Below are 16,186 nucleotides of genomic sequence, written 5' to 3' on the forward strand. Positions count from 1 at the left end.
ATAATCTATCCTCTGTTTAACTTTGTTTGGCAGTATTTTCTTATCAATTTGTTCCCAAAAGATTGACATATTTCTATATTTCTTTATTGGGAAGTTTTTATAGCCACACAAATGCTATGATTAGTTTAAGATTACAAGTTTAAAATTTTTATAGCTAAACAAAATATTATGATATATTTAAGACTATATTTTAAAAGTTTTTTCTTCTTTATTAAACTTTGTGCCAAGTCAAACTATGACAAATAAAGTAAAATAGAAGGAATAATGAAGAGGTATGAAACACATGTCTGAAAGTACAAGAGGAGGTGAATTGTATATTTTTAAACTTAATCTCTGTTAGTTGACTAGTTTTTCAATTAGTCGACTACATGTAATAAACTAACAATTGTAATAACAAAATATAAGATGCTGAAAGTAAATGTAGGAATTAAAGACACCAGAAATTTTATACTGGTTTGGATTCAATGTGAATCCTAGTCCAGTCCCCTTGAGTTGCAAGGGAGTTCTCTTTAGTGAATAAGTTTCTTCGAGTACAATGAAAATGACGTGATAGCTCAGTTCCTATATCATTCGTCTCTTTTGATAGAATGTCTCACCAGTGTTGTTCTCTCTTTCTTCTCTAACTTGTTACACAAGAGGTCTTAGAGAGCTTCAATGTTTGTTTGTAGTAGAGCAAAGAGAGGGTGTTTGGTTCGATCAAAGTATGTCTAGCTAAGGTGTGATTACAGGTTTAAATACTTTGAGATAGAGGCTTGAATTCTGAAAAGATTTGCCAACCCAAGAGATTTGATCTTTGGAAAGAGATTGATTCTTTCCAAGAATAAAGTTGTTCTGAAACGGCTCTGTTGAACTTGGAATCTTGATCTTCTATATTTAGACACTTGATTGAATATTCAGTGAGATCTTGATTTATCTGATTCCTTGAGTTTAGCTATAATTGATCCCATCTGTATCTTCTGTGATTTCGTCTTCCTTTAATCGCGTCCCTTGATTCCGTCAGTATCTTTACGATTGATTTCTTCTTCCTTTAACCGCGCCTATATTTTGTCAATCTTGTAACTCAATCCATACGTTTCCATACGTTCCTTTATCATTGATTTCGCCAATCCAAGAGTTCCTACACAATAAGCAAATATATTATTTTTATCATTAAAATTAGATCTAATAATGTTTAGTAAATTGTTTTTTGATGTGTAATGCAATGCTATAACCTACATATGACACTTGTCAGCAACAAATTTGAATTATGCGCTCAAAAATAATAAACCACCATTGCTAATCAAGATGAAAAGATTATATCAGTAGATCAAAGTCATTAAAACTTCTATATAATCTTTTTTCAGGCTATCATGAGAAAAACTGTGCATATGAAATAATATGATATTGGCCATATTGAAAAAATTATAGTAAGGGGACTTGATTCACAAAGCAATATTCAACGGACTTCTATTATTTTTTGTTAATCGACTGATGCAGAGATCAAACATGCTAAGATTAATAAACAAAGTCTAATGTCTCCCTTCGGAACACCACCACAAAAGTTTGAATTGTGGCTCAATCCAAACAAACCGTCCAACTCAAAGCACCATATATATCAAATTATCAAAAACATATGTAAGTATAATTGAAAACGGAGCTATACATACTATATAGTCGTAATACTCTAACATTTAAAAAAATAGTTAAAATAAATAAAACCAATGTCTTTGTTTATTAATCTTAGCATGTTTGATCTCTGCATGCTAAGATTAAAATTAGATCCTTGTAGTTTGCTCCTCCTCAATAGGAGCAGTAAGTAACTTGAGGTGCATGTAGTTGACTGCATCAGTTGATTTCTTTGTAGTTTACTCCCCCTCGATAGGAGCGGTGAGGAGCTTGAGATGCATGTAGTCGACTTCTTCAGGATCTATGACTCCCCCTCAAGGGCTGCCATAGTTGACTTGTTATGTACCTGCACACAATACATATATCCTTTCTCCCCCTTTTTGACATCAGCAAAGAGGGAATAACACGATAACATGCATAAACAGAATCCATAGCAGAATGTACTAGTAGAGTTAGACCATAACAAAAGAAGAAAGAAAAATATCCACAGACTGATATCTCAGTCGAAAAACAGCACAGCAAAAAAATATTGTCTTAAACTTCCGTACTAACGATGCAAAAAATAGGTAAGAGTGTTGCAGACGGCCTCCTTTAGTCAATCAATGCTGGCGTTGGCTGAGACACTCATTCCATCAAGACTGTCATGAACCTCCTTGAAAGCCTTGACGGCATTTTCCCTAATTCTGAGAACTGCAACCCGTGTTTTGGAGACATCAGACCCTGTTTTCTTGGAGATAGCATGATTGGTACCAACAGTGGACTGGGTGGCAATGAGGAGATCCTTGATTGCAGAGAGCTCTTTCCCAATGGCGCTAATTTTCTCAAACAGGTCAAATCCACTAAGGATGGATGAGAAGCAGAAGGTTTGGGCTTGGAGTCTATATGGACAGTCTGACATCACTCTCCTGTTACTTGACTGATGAAGCCTTCACACACACATACCCCATACTTGCAATGGCTTTGGAGTTATATGATTTTGAAATAGTAGTAAAGGAGTATGCAGAGAGGGAAATGTTGTGGGCTTCCAGAATATGGGTGATGGTCATTCCATAGGGTAGACTAGTGGAATCTTTGGCACTTTCAATCATGAAATTGATAACCCAGGAGGACAACTTGAATTTGAGTTTGGTCACAAGACAGTAGATCAAAAAAGTATCTCGTAGAGGAAAGGTTGAGAAAGAGCCAGTACGGGGAAGCAGAGTAGTTGCCATAATGTGAGCTAGAACACGAGTTTCAAAACTAACATCACTAGGACCTAGTTGGTTTGGAAGGGATTCAGATGGACACTCAGCAATACATTTTTTGCTTGATCAAAAGAGATTTCAAAATCATCGGGCCAGGAATTTTAAAGAGCATAGGAAAACTAGAACACTTGCACTGAAAGATCAAACCAAACTTGGAACAGTCAAGAACAATACGCTTTCATAGTACTAAGGATTCCAACTTATCAGACCTACTGGAACGAAGATTTGCATAGAACATTCTCACTAGAGGTTCATAGACTTTAGGAGGAGGAACATAAGAGAACTTTGACCACCCTTGATAAATAAAAATGTCCTTTACCTTGCAATTTAAGGCTTCTATGTCATCAAAGTCGACTACCCTCCCATGAGCAATAGGCTTGTCTGATAGGGCAAAAAGAGGTCCCTGTTAGGAGAATCCCAGAAATTGAGTTCTGACTCAAGGGAACTGGGGATGTCAACTTTTGATTTCTTTGAAGTGGAGGAGACAGGGGGTTCTTCCATGGGTCTTTTACCCAGGGCTTTTTCTCCTAAGGGTTGAGAATGATGGAGAAATTTGCTCGAGAAGAGGCAAACCCCTCAGAGTGATCGGACCCTAGGTCTACCTGTTCAGGGGGTTGAGAAGGGGGTTTTCCCTTAGAGCGGGTGCTCTTTCTAGTGGAGGCAGAAGGGGTTTTGGATTGTTTAGCCAATGTAGGAGGTTGGTGGTGGAGCAAGATTTCGGAGAAGGGGTATGAGGGCTATAGAGACAATGGAGATTGATATGAGAAAACAGCATAAAAAGGGGTTTTCTGACGGTTGAGTACAGAAAAGGAAAAGGCGTCAGTTGATCAGACGCAATGATTGGTTTTCTTTTTTTGAGTTCTGTGACTGATGTGAAAAGAGAAGAAAAAGGAGGGAAAATGGAGTCGTAATTAATGCATAAAAAATGTGGACTATTCTATATATAAGATTAAATAATGACACAAAGGTCCTACTATTAGCTATTAATGCAAATAATGCCAAGAAGTTTTCTAAGTGAACAGAATCTTTCTTCTAATAATGGCTTGGTAAAGATATCCGCTAGTTGATCAGCTGTTCCTACAAAGGATATTTCTATATTTCCCTCAAGAACATGATCTCTAATGAAGTGATGCTTGATATCTATATGCTTTGCCCTAGAATGATGAACATGATTTTTAGAAAGACAAATAACACTTGAATTATCACAAAAAAATTTGAATAGGTTAAAAGGAAAGTTCATAGTCACCCAGTCGATGGGACATCCACAGTAATTGTGCACAGTATTGTCCAATAGCAATGTATTTAGCTTCAGTGGTAGATAATGCAACTGATGCTTGTTTTTTATTGTTCCAGGATATTAATGCCTTTCCAAGTAATTGACATGTACCACTTGTACTCTTTCTATCTTCCTTATCACCTGCAAGGTCAGCATATGAAAAACCTTCTAATTTAAAAGAGTTAGAGCGAGGATACCATAGTCCATGGGAGACAGTCCCAATGAGATATCGAATGATTCTCTTTACTGTAGTCAGATGAGATTCTTAGGAGCTGGCCGAAACCTGGCACATTTACACACACTGAACATAATATCCGATCGACTTGCAGTCAGATACAGTAGTGAGCCAATCATTCCACGATACTTAGTTTCATCAACAGGGATTCCCTGTTCATCTTTGTCTAGACTCATAGAAGGACTCATTGGTATGCCAATGGATTTTGTATTGCTCATGTCAAATTTTTGAATCAGTTCCTTTGTGTATTTGGTCTGAAATATAAAGGTTCCTTCTTCAGATTGTTGAATTTGAAGTCCAAGGAAGAATGTTAGCTCTCCTATCATGCTCATTTCGAATTCACTTTGCATAAGATTTGAAAATTCCTTGCACATAAGAGGGTTAGCACTACCAAATATAATATCATCAACATAAATCTAAATAATGAGATTACCTTCTGATGATCTTTTAATAAACAAGGTAGTGTCTACTTTACCTCTTATGAAGACATGATCAATAAGAAAAGAACTAAGTCTATCATACCATGCTCGTGGAGCTTGCTTTAGTATATATAGTGCTTTAGTGAGCTTATATACATGGTAGGGAAACTTTGAATCTACAAACCCAGGCGGTTGTTTCACGTATACTTCTTCCTCAATAAATTCGTTCAAAAAGGCACTTTTGATGCCCATTTGAAACAACCTAAATCTCTTAATGATGCATATGCCAGAAGGATTCGTATAGACTCCAAGCGAGCTACTGGAGCAAAAGTTTCATCATAGTCGACTCCTTCATGTTGTGAATATCCCTGAGCAACTAATCTGGCTTTATTCCTTACGACCTTTCCATCCTCATTCAATTTATTTTTAAAGACCCACTTTGTTCCAATTACAAAAACATTTTCAGGTTTGGGTATCAGTTTCCACACTTGATTTTTACCAAACTTATCTAACTTTTCCTGCATTGCTTGTACCCAACTTGAATCTTTTAGAGCTTCATCTATCTTCTTTGGTTCAACTTGAGAGATTAATGCTAAATTTGCTTTCTTTTTTAGAGTTCCCTGATTTTCATTCCTTCATTTGGATCCCCTATGATGAATTTTTGAGGATATTCAAGTTCGTTTCTCTATTCATTTGGACGCACTACATTGGTAGTCGACTCGATCGGATGATCTGATACACTGCTACTGATTTCATTTGTTGACTCTATCATAGCAAATTTATCAGTTGACTCTTGAGATTTGCTTGTCTCCTGAGTTTCTTGAGCTTGATCTTCATCACCTGCAATAATTCTTTTCTCGACCAAGGGGTTATTTTCATCGAATATTACATGTACAGGTTCTTCCACGCATAATATGTGTTTATTATAAACTCTAAAAGATCTACTATTTAATGAGTAGCCCAGAAAAATACCTTCATCACTTCTTGGATTGAATTTTTCAAGGTTGTCCTTACCGTTATTGTGAATAAAACACTTACTTCCGAAGGGATGAAAGTAACTGATATTAGGACATTTACCTGTCCATAGTTCATAAGGAGTCTTCTTCAAAATGGGCCTTACGAGACATCAGTTGAGAATGTGACATGTTGTACTTACACCTTCTACCCAAAAGTGATTTGGTAGTGAATGATCTAGTAATATGGTTCTTGTCATGTTGGAGGGTTCTGTTTTTCCTCTCAACAACCCTATTTTATTGTGGTGATCGTGGTGCAGAGAAATTATAAGTGTATCCCTGATCATTACAGAAGTCTTCAAATGCTCTACTTTCAAATTCTCCTCCATGATCACTCTGAATTGTTGAAATCAGATATCCCTTTTCTCTTTCAACCTTTTTGCAGAAAATCTCAAAATTTCTTAATGCTTCATCTTTATGAGATAAGAAAATTACCCAAGTTAAACGTGAATAATCATCAACAATAACAAAAGCATATCTTTTTCCTCCTATACTAGCAGTTCTAGTAGGCATGGATAAGTCCATATGAAGTAATTGCAAAGGTTTAGAAGTAAATACAATATCTTTATTTTTTAAAGATTTTCTGGTTTGCTTACCTATTTGACATGCATCACAGATATGAGTTCTAGAAAAATTTAGTTTGGGTAGACCAATAACTAACTCATGTTTGGACAATTTTTCTATCAAATGCATGCTTGCATGACCAAGTTTCTTATGCCATAACCATGGATCATCAGACATAGATGTTAAGCAAATATGACCATCTATCTTTTCAAAACCATCAAGGATATAAACATTTCCATACCTTTTTTCTGAGAGGACTATTTTACCTGTCTCATTTGCAATAGCACAGCCTGTTTTCTTAAAATTTACCTCATATCGAAGGGAATTGTTCCAGTACCAATTATCTTTCCCTTTGAGTCATCTCCAAACTTAACACTTCCTCCATCAATTCTTGTAACTTCTTTGAACAGGTTTTTAATCACCTGTCATGTGACTGGAACACGTACTATCTAAGTACCATTTTCCTTTGTGGCTTATTCTGTGGTGTTCCTGCAAAATATAGTGATTACTTTCTTTTAGGTACCCAAGCTTGCTTGGGTCCTAGAGGGTTAGGATTACTAGATTCAGAATTGTTTTTTGGTTTCCAAACCCATCCTGAAACATTTTCTTTACGAAAGCGACAAAAGGAGTATTATGTCCACTTTTGTTATAGTAGTGACACATAACTCCTGACCCATCTTTAGGTCTTTTATTAGTGTTAGTAGTAGTGAACTTTGTTCTAGCTGTTCTTTTCCAGTTGACTTGTAAGTCGCCTAGTTTGACATGATAGAACTGTGACTGGTGGATTTGCACATGCCATTGAGTTGCATTTGCAATTCCTCAAATTCTTCTTGAAGTTCTTCTTTTTCAATTTCACATACTTCATGTTTGAGTTTCCAGTCTTTAACTTCTTTATTGAGTCTCTTAAGCTCATTCATCATTTTTTTAGACTCTTTCAAAATTAAATCAAGAATATCCTGCAATTCATTGTATCTTTCACAGTTATAAGATCTTACCTCACTTGGTCCCCCTCGTGCCATGAAACAGTTCTCATTGTCATATTTGCATTCGTCATCTGAAGTGTCCTCATCCGTCTAGCAGCCTGAGGATTTTTTCATCTCATTTTCCAGAATCGTCATGAAGCAAAGATTTGTTATCTCTTTGTGTTCAGAATTGTCTTCATCGCTCCAACTTCCAAAAGATTTGTTTTTGTTAAAGCCTTTGGAAATTTTTCTTTTTAGATCTGGGCACTCAGCTTGAATGTGTCCAAATCTTCCACACTCATAGCATTTTTCATCATTCTTGTCATGTTCGTTGTATTGCCTGGATCGCCTAGGTGGAATTCTTCCTTTCCTCATATTCATGAATCTTCTCATTAAGCCATCCATGTTTCTTGATAGCATAGCAATCTCTTCTTGGAGAGCTTCAGGATCATCATTGATTTCATTTTCAGCTAATTCAGTTGAGGCCTTGAATGCAATTGTTTTCCTTTTTTCTTCTTGACTAGTCTTCTTGAGATGTGTCTTCTCAAAGGCTATGAGTTCTCCTCGTAGTTCATCATAGGATAAATTATTTAGATCCTGAGATTCAAGTGTGACTACTTTGGTCTGCCAAGTGGTTGGTAGGCTTTTGAGAAATTTTCTGACTTGATCACCACTCGTATATGATTTGTCAAATGCTTTTAGATCGCTAATTATTTTGCTGAATCTGGCAAACATCTCTTCAATAGACTCTCATTCTTTCATTGAAAAGAGTTCTTAATGATAAACCAACATGTTGATATGTATTTCCTTTACTTTGCTGGTTCCTTCGTATGTAACCTCAAGCTTGTCCCACATTTCTTTGGTTATGTCACAGCTAAATATTTTCTCATACTCTTCACCACTTATGACATTATAAAGTAGGTTTCTTGTTTTATTGTTAACTTGTACCACTTCCATTTGCTCTTTTGTATATGAATCTATATCTTCAGGATCAGCAAGTGGTGGAGTAGCAGCTGGCAGGGGATAGTTCCCCTTTTTGACTACTCTCCAGATTTTAACATCATATTCCTTGACATAGATCTCCATATGCACTTTTCAGTGAGAGAAATATTGTCCATTGAAGTATGGTGACCTAATTTGTGAAGTTACTTCCTGGAAGAAAGCTCCTATGATAACTTGATTTGTCATGATCTTTTCTCACAAGCTGCTAAGCAAAAGAAAAATGTGAGCCTTGCTCTTATACCAATTGAAAGTATAAGAGGGGGGTGAATTGTATATTTTTAAACTTAATCTCTGTTAGTTGACTGGTTTTTCAATTAGTCGACTAGATGTAATAAACTAACAGTTGTAATAACAGAATATAAGATGCAGAATATAGGATTCAATGTGAATCCTAGTCCAGTTCCCTTGGGTTGCAAGAAGTTCTCTTTAGTGAATGAGTATCTTCGAGTACAATGGAAATGACGTGATAGCTCAGTTCCTATATCACTAGTCTCTTTTGATAGAATGTCTCACTAGTGTTGTTCTCTCTTTCTTCTCTAACTTGTTACACAGCAGGTCTTAGAGAGTTACAATGTTTGTTTGCAGTAGAACAAAGAAAGGGTGTTTGGTTTGATCAAAGTATGTCTAGCTAAGGTGTGATTACAGGTTTAAATACTTTGAGAGAGGCTTAAATTCTGGAAAGATTTGCCAACCCAAGAGATTTGATCCTTGGAAAGAGATTGATTATTTCCAAGAATAAAGTTGTTCTGCAATGACTCTGTTGAACTTGGAATCTTAATCTTCTATATTTAGACACTTGATTGAATATTCAGTGAGATCTTGATTTATCTTATTCCTTGAGTTTAGCTATAATTGATCCCATCTGTATCTTCTGTGATTTCGTCTTCCTTTAATCGCGTCCCTTGATTCCGTCAGTATCTTCACGATTGATTTCTTCTTCCTTTAACCGCGCCTATATTTTGTCAATCTTGTAACTCAATTCATATGTTTCCATACGTTCCTTTATCATTGATTTCGCCAATCCAAGAGTTCCTACACAAGAAGCAAATATATTATTTTTATCATTAAAATTAGATCTAATAATGTCTAGTAAATTATTTTTTGATGTGTAATCAATGCTATAACCTACATATGACACATGTCAGCAACAAATTTGAATTATGCGCTCAAAAATAATAAATCACCATTGCTAATCAAGATGAAAAGATTATATTAGTAGATCAAAGTCATTAAAACTTCTATATAATCTTTTTTCAGGCTATCATGAGAAAAACTGTGCATATGAAATAATATGATATTGGCCATATTGAAAAAATTATAGTAAGGGGACTTGATTCACAAAGCAACATTTAACGGACTTCTATTATTTTTCGTTAATCGACTGATGCAGAGATCAAACATGCTAAGATTAATAAACAAAGTCTAATGTCTCCCTTCGGAACACCGCCACAAAAGTTTGAATTGTGGCTTAATCCAAACAAATAGTCCAACTCAAAGCACCATATATATCAAATTATCAAAAATATATGTAAGTATAATTGAAAACAGAGCTATACATACTATATAGTCGTAATAATCTAACATTTAAAAAAACAGTTAAAATAAATGAAACCAAGATGACATTACAGAATTGACATATATAAATACACGCAATAATATGAATTAACCGACATATAACTCGATGACAGGGCGCAATGATCTTGGTTGACCGCCTTTCAAATTTCCTATCCAAACTTAGATCTCCTATATCAGCCTGGCCTAAATTTAACTCCTACCTCTGCTTGGTGCCCTCCCTCTCCCTCGTATGTTTACTTCCTCCCTTGTTACGTATTTTATGCGACTAAAGTGCTAGACAACAACATTTTTTTGGCCACATGACATTTTAAAAAGATAAAATATATTTTATTATATTTTAGGTTCTTTAACTTTTTGAATCTAGGCTGAAATTTCACTTTTAGGCTGATTTTTTTATTTAGCTAAAAAATAGAGGTCCAATTTTTTTTTATAAATTCAAAAAAAATACACAATTGAAACAAATTCTCATTGCATGTAAAGAAGAACTACAAAGAAATACAGTTAAAACTCCTTTATTTTGGATAAAAGAATTATTTAGCTAAAAATAATGGACTCTTTTTGTTCTATATACTTTGGCCGAAAAATTTATGTAAGAATAAAGAGCCATTGTAATATTTTATTTGGCTAAAAAAAATAAAGCTTCAGTCTAAAAAAATAAGCAATTATATCGTGTCTAAAAAAGGAGTAAATAGACAATATTTTGGCTAAAAATTTAATGATTCCAGCCGAAATAATAAGTTTCAATAATTTTCTTACAGATTAGACCTGGAAAAAAAGAAGAAGAAACGTACAGTTAGAAAAAATACCAATTGCATCTAAAAAAGAATAAAAATGAAATACATATGTAGACAATAAATTGCGTCGAGAAAATAAAACCAGGACCGAAAAATATTGCAACAATCGTAGTATTTTATTTTGAATATTTTAGTGTTACAATCTCTATGAATCCTCTGATTCTTCTTTTCAATAGTAAATAAATTCAAGGGTCTTTGAGCTTGATCTTGAATCTATGTTTGTTGCCAGGAACGATGATTTCGTTCTTGAGCTTGAGCATGATTGCTTGAACTTGACCTTGATTTGTTCTTCGTTCTTGAGCTTGAACTTGATTTGTTCTTCCTTCTTGAGCTTGAATTTGATTGCTTGAAGCTTGAAACTTGTGGAGGAATTTGCAGCGTTTGATCCACGAGCTCTTTCTTGCTTCTTGTTATAACTTCTGGTCCCTTTTTTGAGTTGTGAAGACTCCTATTTATAGTTGTGGAAGGGAAGAGTTATGATAAGAACAAACTCTTTCCGACCAATCAAATTGAAGTGTGACAAGGCCGTATTTGATCGGCCAGAACATGTCACTTGCACACATGGCGCGATTTCATTGGCCTTTTAGTGTGACTTGGCATGCCTTGTCATTTTGACACGTGGCATGATCCTATTGGTTCTTCCGTTTGACTTGGTGCGCCACGTAATTTGACAAGTGGCACCAAACTGGGCCTCTAGGAAGATGTCATCTTGGGCTTAACGAAGTGGGCTCATCACCTTAGCCCAATTAAATGGGCTAGCCCAACGGATTAAGACTTATTTATGTAATCTATATATATTGGGCCTATATAATTAATTCATTTATATATTAGCCCATAATATTTATTTGGACCAATATATCTTGAATTTAAAATATAGTCCAAATTATTTATGGATTTAATTTAAATAAAATTTATATGCCTACAAATACCTCTATATCAAGAGTTATGGGTAGGCAATCTTTGTTAATAGGCTTGAAGTACCACAATAATAATATAGCATCCATGTTTTGTTACAAAGGATATGTGTTGCTAAGCAAACCATTAATTGGAGAATTCCTCCTTAGGCGCGTTGCTTAAATAGTCTCCACGTGAATTGGTTTATAGGAAACCAACTTGATTTGTGGGCCAAAAGTCTAGGGAGGAGTACTGCTCACTTCAAGAATAAGGTAAAAATAGCACGGTATAGCCAGTTTTTGGATTGGTCATTCAAAAATAACCAGCGTTTACGAAGTCAATGAAAAATAGTCACTATTTTACTGCAACAGAGATCGGTCCAGCATAATATACTGGAGTCCGGTGCACCTGTGTATGAATTCCAACATATTATGCTAGACCGATATACTTTGCTGACTCCAGTATAATATACTGGAGACTGGAGCACCAGTGCTCCAAACTCCAGTATATTATACTGGACAATTATACTTGCTGGAACTCCAGTATATTATGCTAGAGTTCTAGTGTACTTATGCTGGAACTCCATCATATTATGCTGGAGTTTCAGCATACTTATCCTGGAACTCCAGTATAATATGTTGGAGTTCAAGCATACTTATGCTGGAACTTCAGTATAATATACTGGCGTATTTTCCGGATTTTGAACAATGTTTTCGCTCAGATTTATCTTTGTATAAAAAGTGGCTAAATTTCGATTACTTTTGAAACTGGGCTATTTTTGAACGACCAGTTGTAAATCTGGTTATTTTTGAATTTCTCCCAAGAATAAGGTCATGTGGGCCCCATGAAAGCCTTTTCCCCTTCTTCTTTGGCTTAGACTTATTTTCCGTATTTTGTCGCACGCCTCTAGTCTTCTGATTGAGTTAGGACACAATCTTTTAAGAGAATTTTTCATAAAGCACCATCTTTTAGGTCTAATTAGCCATTTATATATACATTTTGTTATATTACGTGTTATAGATACCTTTTATGTTTTTATACAATGTATTTTATGTATTTAAGCTATTGTATTCATTAATACAATAGAAAAAATAGGCGTTGAAAAGGGAATTCCAGTTAAGGTTGATATGTATTTAACTGTATTCATGCGGTATTATCGTGAATACAGTAACGTATCTGCGTAAAATCTGAAAAGTTAAACTAGTTAAAAATGGAAAGGAAATCAAATCACATGATATTCTCCTAATTTAACTCAACGAATAAAATGTAGTACCCATTAATCTGTATTCTGACATACACGATTCAAAAAAAAGTAGCGAAAAGCAGAGCAACATCTGTTCGAAGTTCTTCCATTCACTTCTCCATCTTCTATGTTCGCAGATATTATTTCAACCATGGAAAATTAGATGGATACAAATTATATACAAAATACGGTATAGTTCCTTTATACATATAGCAAGTTTAACAGTGTTGTTGTGTCATTCTGGCAAGTGGAACGATGAGGGAAATTACATCGATTTTTCAGTTTAGGGAATACTGATAAAGGAGTATGCGTCCTTTAATGATTTGGTTGCTTCAATTTCTAATCAACTGGGCATAGATTTGAGCTTAAAGTCCATTAAAATTTAATACAAAGTAGAAGGAAATTGCACGCCAATGGAAATACACAATGATATGGGTTACAGAGTGTATGTATAATTGAAAAAAGAGAACAGAGAATTTGGGATGTATTCTTTGTGCATAACAACTATTGAAAAAGAACTTGTCTCCGGAGGTAGTTTAAATCAAGGCGACATTGTGCAAATAGATGAAGCAGTTCAAAGGTACGATTCCAATACAGATGATACACTGGCTCTAAATTTTGTCAATTCAGGAGAAGTAATTGGAGTGTTCGAACTCCACAAGGATTTGGTAATTTGAAAAACTAATCAAAGGGAGGTTATGGCTGGACAAGTGTATAAAGATAAGGCTACATTGAAAGAGGTGATGGAGAATTATGCTATATCTCAAAGGTTTCAATTCCAGGTTGATAGGTCTAATGCTATCAGGTTTGCATGTATTTAATTTTTTTTTTTTTGTATTTTCTATTATTGGTTCGAGCTGTAAGTTTAACGTTGTTGTATTTATGCGTATTTGTGGATTTCATCTTGATTAGCACTGATATAGTTAACATATGTTTGTTTATGGTTCTTAAATACATGTATTCATATGTATTTTACTGGTATAATTATATTACAGTGTCTCTAATTATTTTCTTATTTTGTCTACTGTGGTTTTAAGTGTATGCATATACCCACAATTGTATTCAGTTGTATTCATTGTATTTAAATGCATATAACTATAATTGAATTCAATAGTATAAAAATTTATATATATATAGATGTCAGAATATATTCATGTCAGATTGTATTCGTGTGTATATGAGTGCATTTTTTTGTAAACACTTATGCTAATCATATGTACAATGATTAATTCTTTGCAACTATGCATTATTATATATTTAAGAAGATTGTGAATGGAGATTTAAGGCTTCAAGCATTAACAAATCAGAACTATTCAAAGTGAGAGAATTCACTGATAACCATACATGTCCGCTGAAGGACAAGGTGTATGAGCTGCGGCAGGCAAGTAGCAGCCTTAGAGGTGGTATGATAAGGCCTAAGCTTACTAATCATAAGAGGAAATACACCCCAAAGGATAATATTGATGATGTGAAATCGGATTTAGGTGTATATGTTAGCTACATGTTGGCGTGGAGGGCTAAAGAAAAGGCAATGAATTTTTTGAGAGGTGAACCGGCTGATTCATACAAAAAATTACCAGAATACTTATATATAATGGATATGACATATCCAGGTTCCCACATCAGAATGGTAAAATCGCCAAAAATGAATTCATGTACGTGTATATATCTTTGTATGCCTTTATAAAGGGGTTTGATCATTGTAGACTCATTGTTGTTGTGGATGGAAGTCACCTAAAATCTTACTACACCGGGACTTTCTTTTCGGCAAGCATGTTGGATGGTGCAGGTGAGTATCTGAATTATAATAAAATCTATTACTATTTTAAAGATTGAAATATATGTTTTAAAAATATGTATTCAATTATATTTACAGGTCATATATTGCCACTAGCATATGGTATTATTGATTCAGAGAACGATGCTGCTTGGACGTGGTTCTTTGAGCAATTCAAGATAGCATACGGTGACAGGGGAAACATGTGCATCGCTTCAGATAGAAATGAGAGTATCATTAAATCTGTATTGAGAATGTATCCAGATGTACCGTATTTTGCTTGTATATGGCATCTATGGAACAACGTATATAAGAAATTCAAAAAGATCCATGCCAAGTTGAGCGAGATATACTTCTCGATGGCAAAAGCATACACACAAGCTGAATTTGACAGTCTGATGGAGAAGGTGGAGAAGGTAGTTATTAGGGTGAAAGAATACATAGAGTTAGCTGGATACGAAAAGTGGGCTAGGTTGTATGCACCTGTTAACAGGGGATGGACAATGACGTCAAATATTGCTGAGTCAATCAATGTCGCACTAGTTTCAGCAAGTGAATTGCCAATATACGAATTCCTCGAAGAAGTTAGGAAGATGTTTGGATGTTGGAATTGTAGTAACCGCAAAGAAACTACAAATACATACACGACGCTTGGAAAAAAATATCAGGAGATGTTGACTTTGAATGAGGCAATGTCTACACGTATGACTGTAAGTTTTATTTTAATGTCATTGTATTATATAGCTTGATTTTTTTCTGAAATAACTGACATGAATACAACTGAATACAAATATTTTTTATAATACAACTGCCATGAATACAACTAAATTCAAACAGATACAAGACATATTTTATCAAAGATCTGATATGAATACAACTAAATATAACTAAAAACATGCTGCAAAAACTATTCGAAAACATCAGAATACAACTAACAAATCTGTATTATATATAATTTTAATATGCATTGTCATGTCGTATCCTTCTAATGTTTTTGTTACACTTCAATTGCCTAAAGTACAGCAGATTTTTCTTAAGATAAGACGTAATTACACTTGATAGTCTGCCGGTCTAAATATATGATGTATTCATCTGTATGCAAATATTTCAGTTGTATGTAACTGAGTAATTCAGCATTAAAAATATGGTAATTCAGTTATATGTGCTCAAAACTTATATTTCTATTTTTAAATGTAGGTGGTACCATCAACTGATTACTTACATACGGTTAACGATGGAGGGAGGAATTACATGTCTGCCTGTTAGAGAGAAAATGTGTTTGTGAGAGGTTCCAAGTTGATGAATTACCATGCCTACATGCTTGGGCTATATTGAAAAGCAAGTTTCTAATGCCAGAAGAATATTGCTCTAACTATTACAAACCAAATACTATTGTAATGACATACGATGTGCCTGTGTACCCGCTACCGGACAGAAATGACTGGAATATACCAGCACATATTGCAGAGGAGGTTGTACTACCACCCAAATGGAAAAGACCTTCTGGAAGGCCAAAGAAGAAGCGCGATAAACCTTTAAGTGAATTGTTGCAGCCGAAAAATCAACATTCATGTAGCATATGT

General features: G+C 34.7%; 1 protein-coding gene across 1 annotated transcript; it reads left to right on the forward strand.

The window, feature by feature from the left end:
* The first annotated feature begins 13,524 nt into the window (after window positions 1-13,524).
* LOC138883931 (uncharacterized) lies at window positions 13,525-15,869 on the forward strand. Its single transcript, XM_070164654.1, has 4 exons — window positions 13,525-13,631; window positions 14,533-14,615; window positions 14,703-15,313; window positions 15,801-15,869. The coding sequence occupies exons 1-4, from the start codon at window positions 13,525-13,527 to the stop codon at window positions 15,867-15,869; spliced, it is 870 nt and encodes a 289-aa protein (XP_070020755.1).
* Window positions 15,870-16,186: the final 317 nt, after the last annotated feature.

The sequence above is a fragment of the Nicotiana sylvestris genome, chromosome 12, assembly GCF_000393655.2.
Source record: "Nicotiana sylvestris chromosome 12, ASM39365v2, whole genome shotgun sequence".
Lineage (NCBI taxonomy): Eukaryota > Viridiplantae > Streptophyta > Magnoliopsida > Solanales > Solanaceae > Nicotiana > Nicotiana sylvestris.

Bases quoted from the DNA above. Each gene is read 5' to 3' on its own strand.
- LOC138883931 (XM_070164654.1), top strand. From the start codon at position 13,525: ATGGCTGGACAAGTGTATAAAGATAAGGCTACATTGAAAGAGGTGATG. The intron at 13,632-14,532 runs GTTTGCATGTAT...TGATCATTGTAG, and splicing joins GATAGGTCTAATGCTATCAG to ACTCATTGTTGTTGTGGATG. The intron at 14,616-14,702 runs GTGAGTATCTGA...TTATATTTACAG, and splicing joins AAGCATGTTGGATGGTGCAG to GTCATATATTGCCACTAGCA.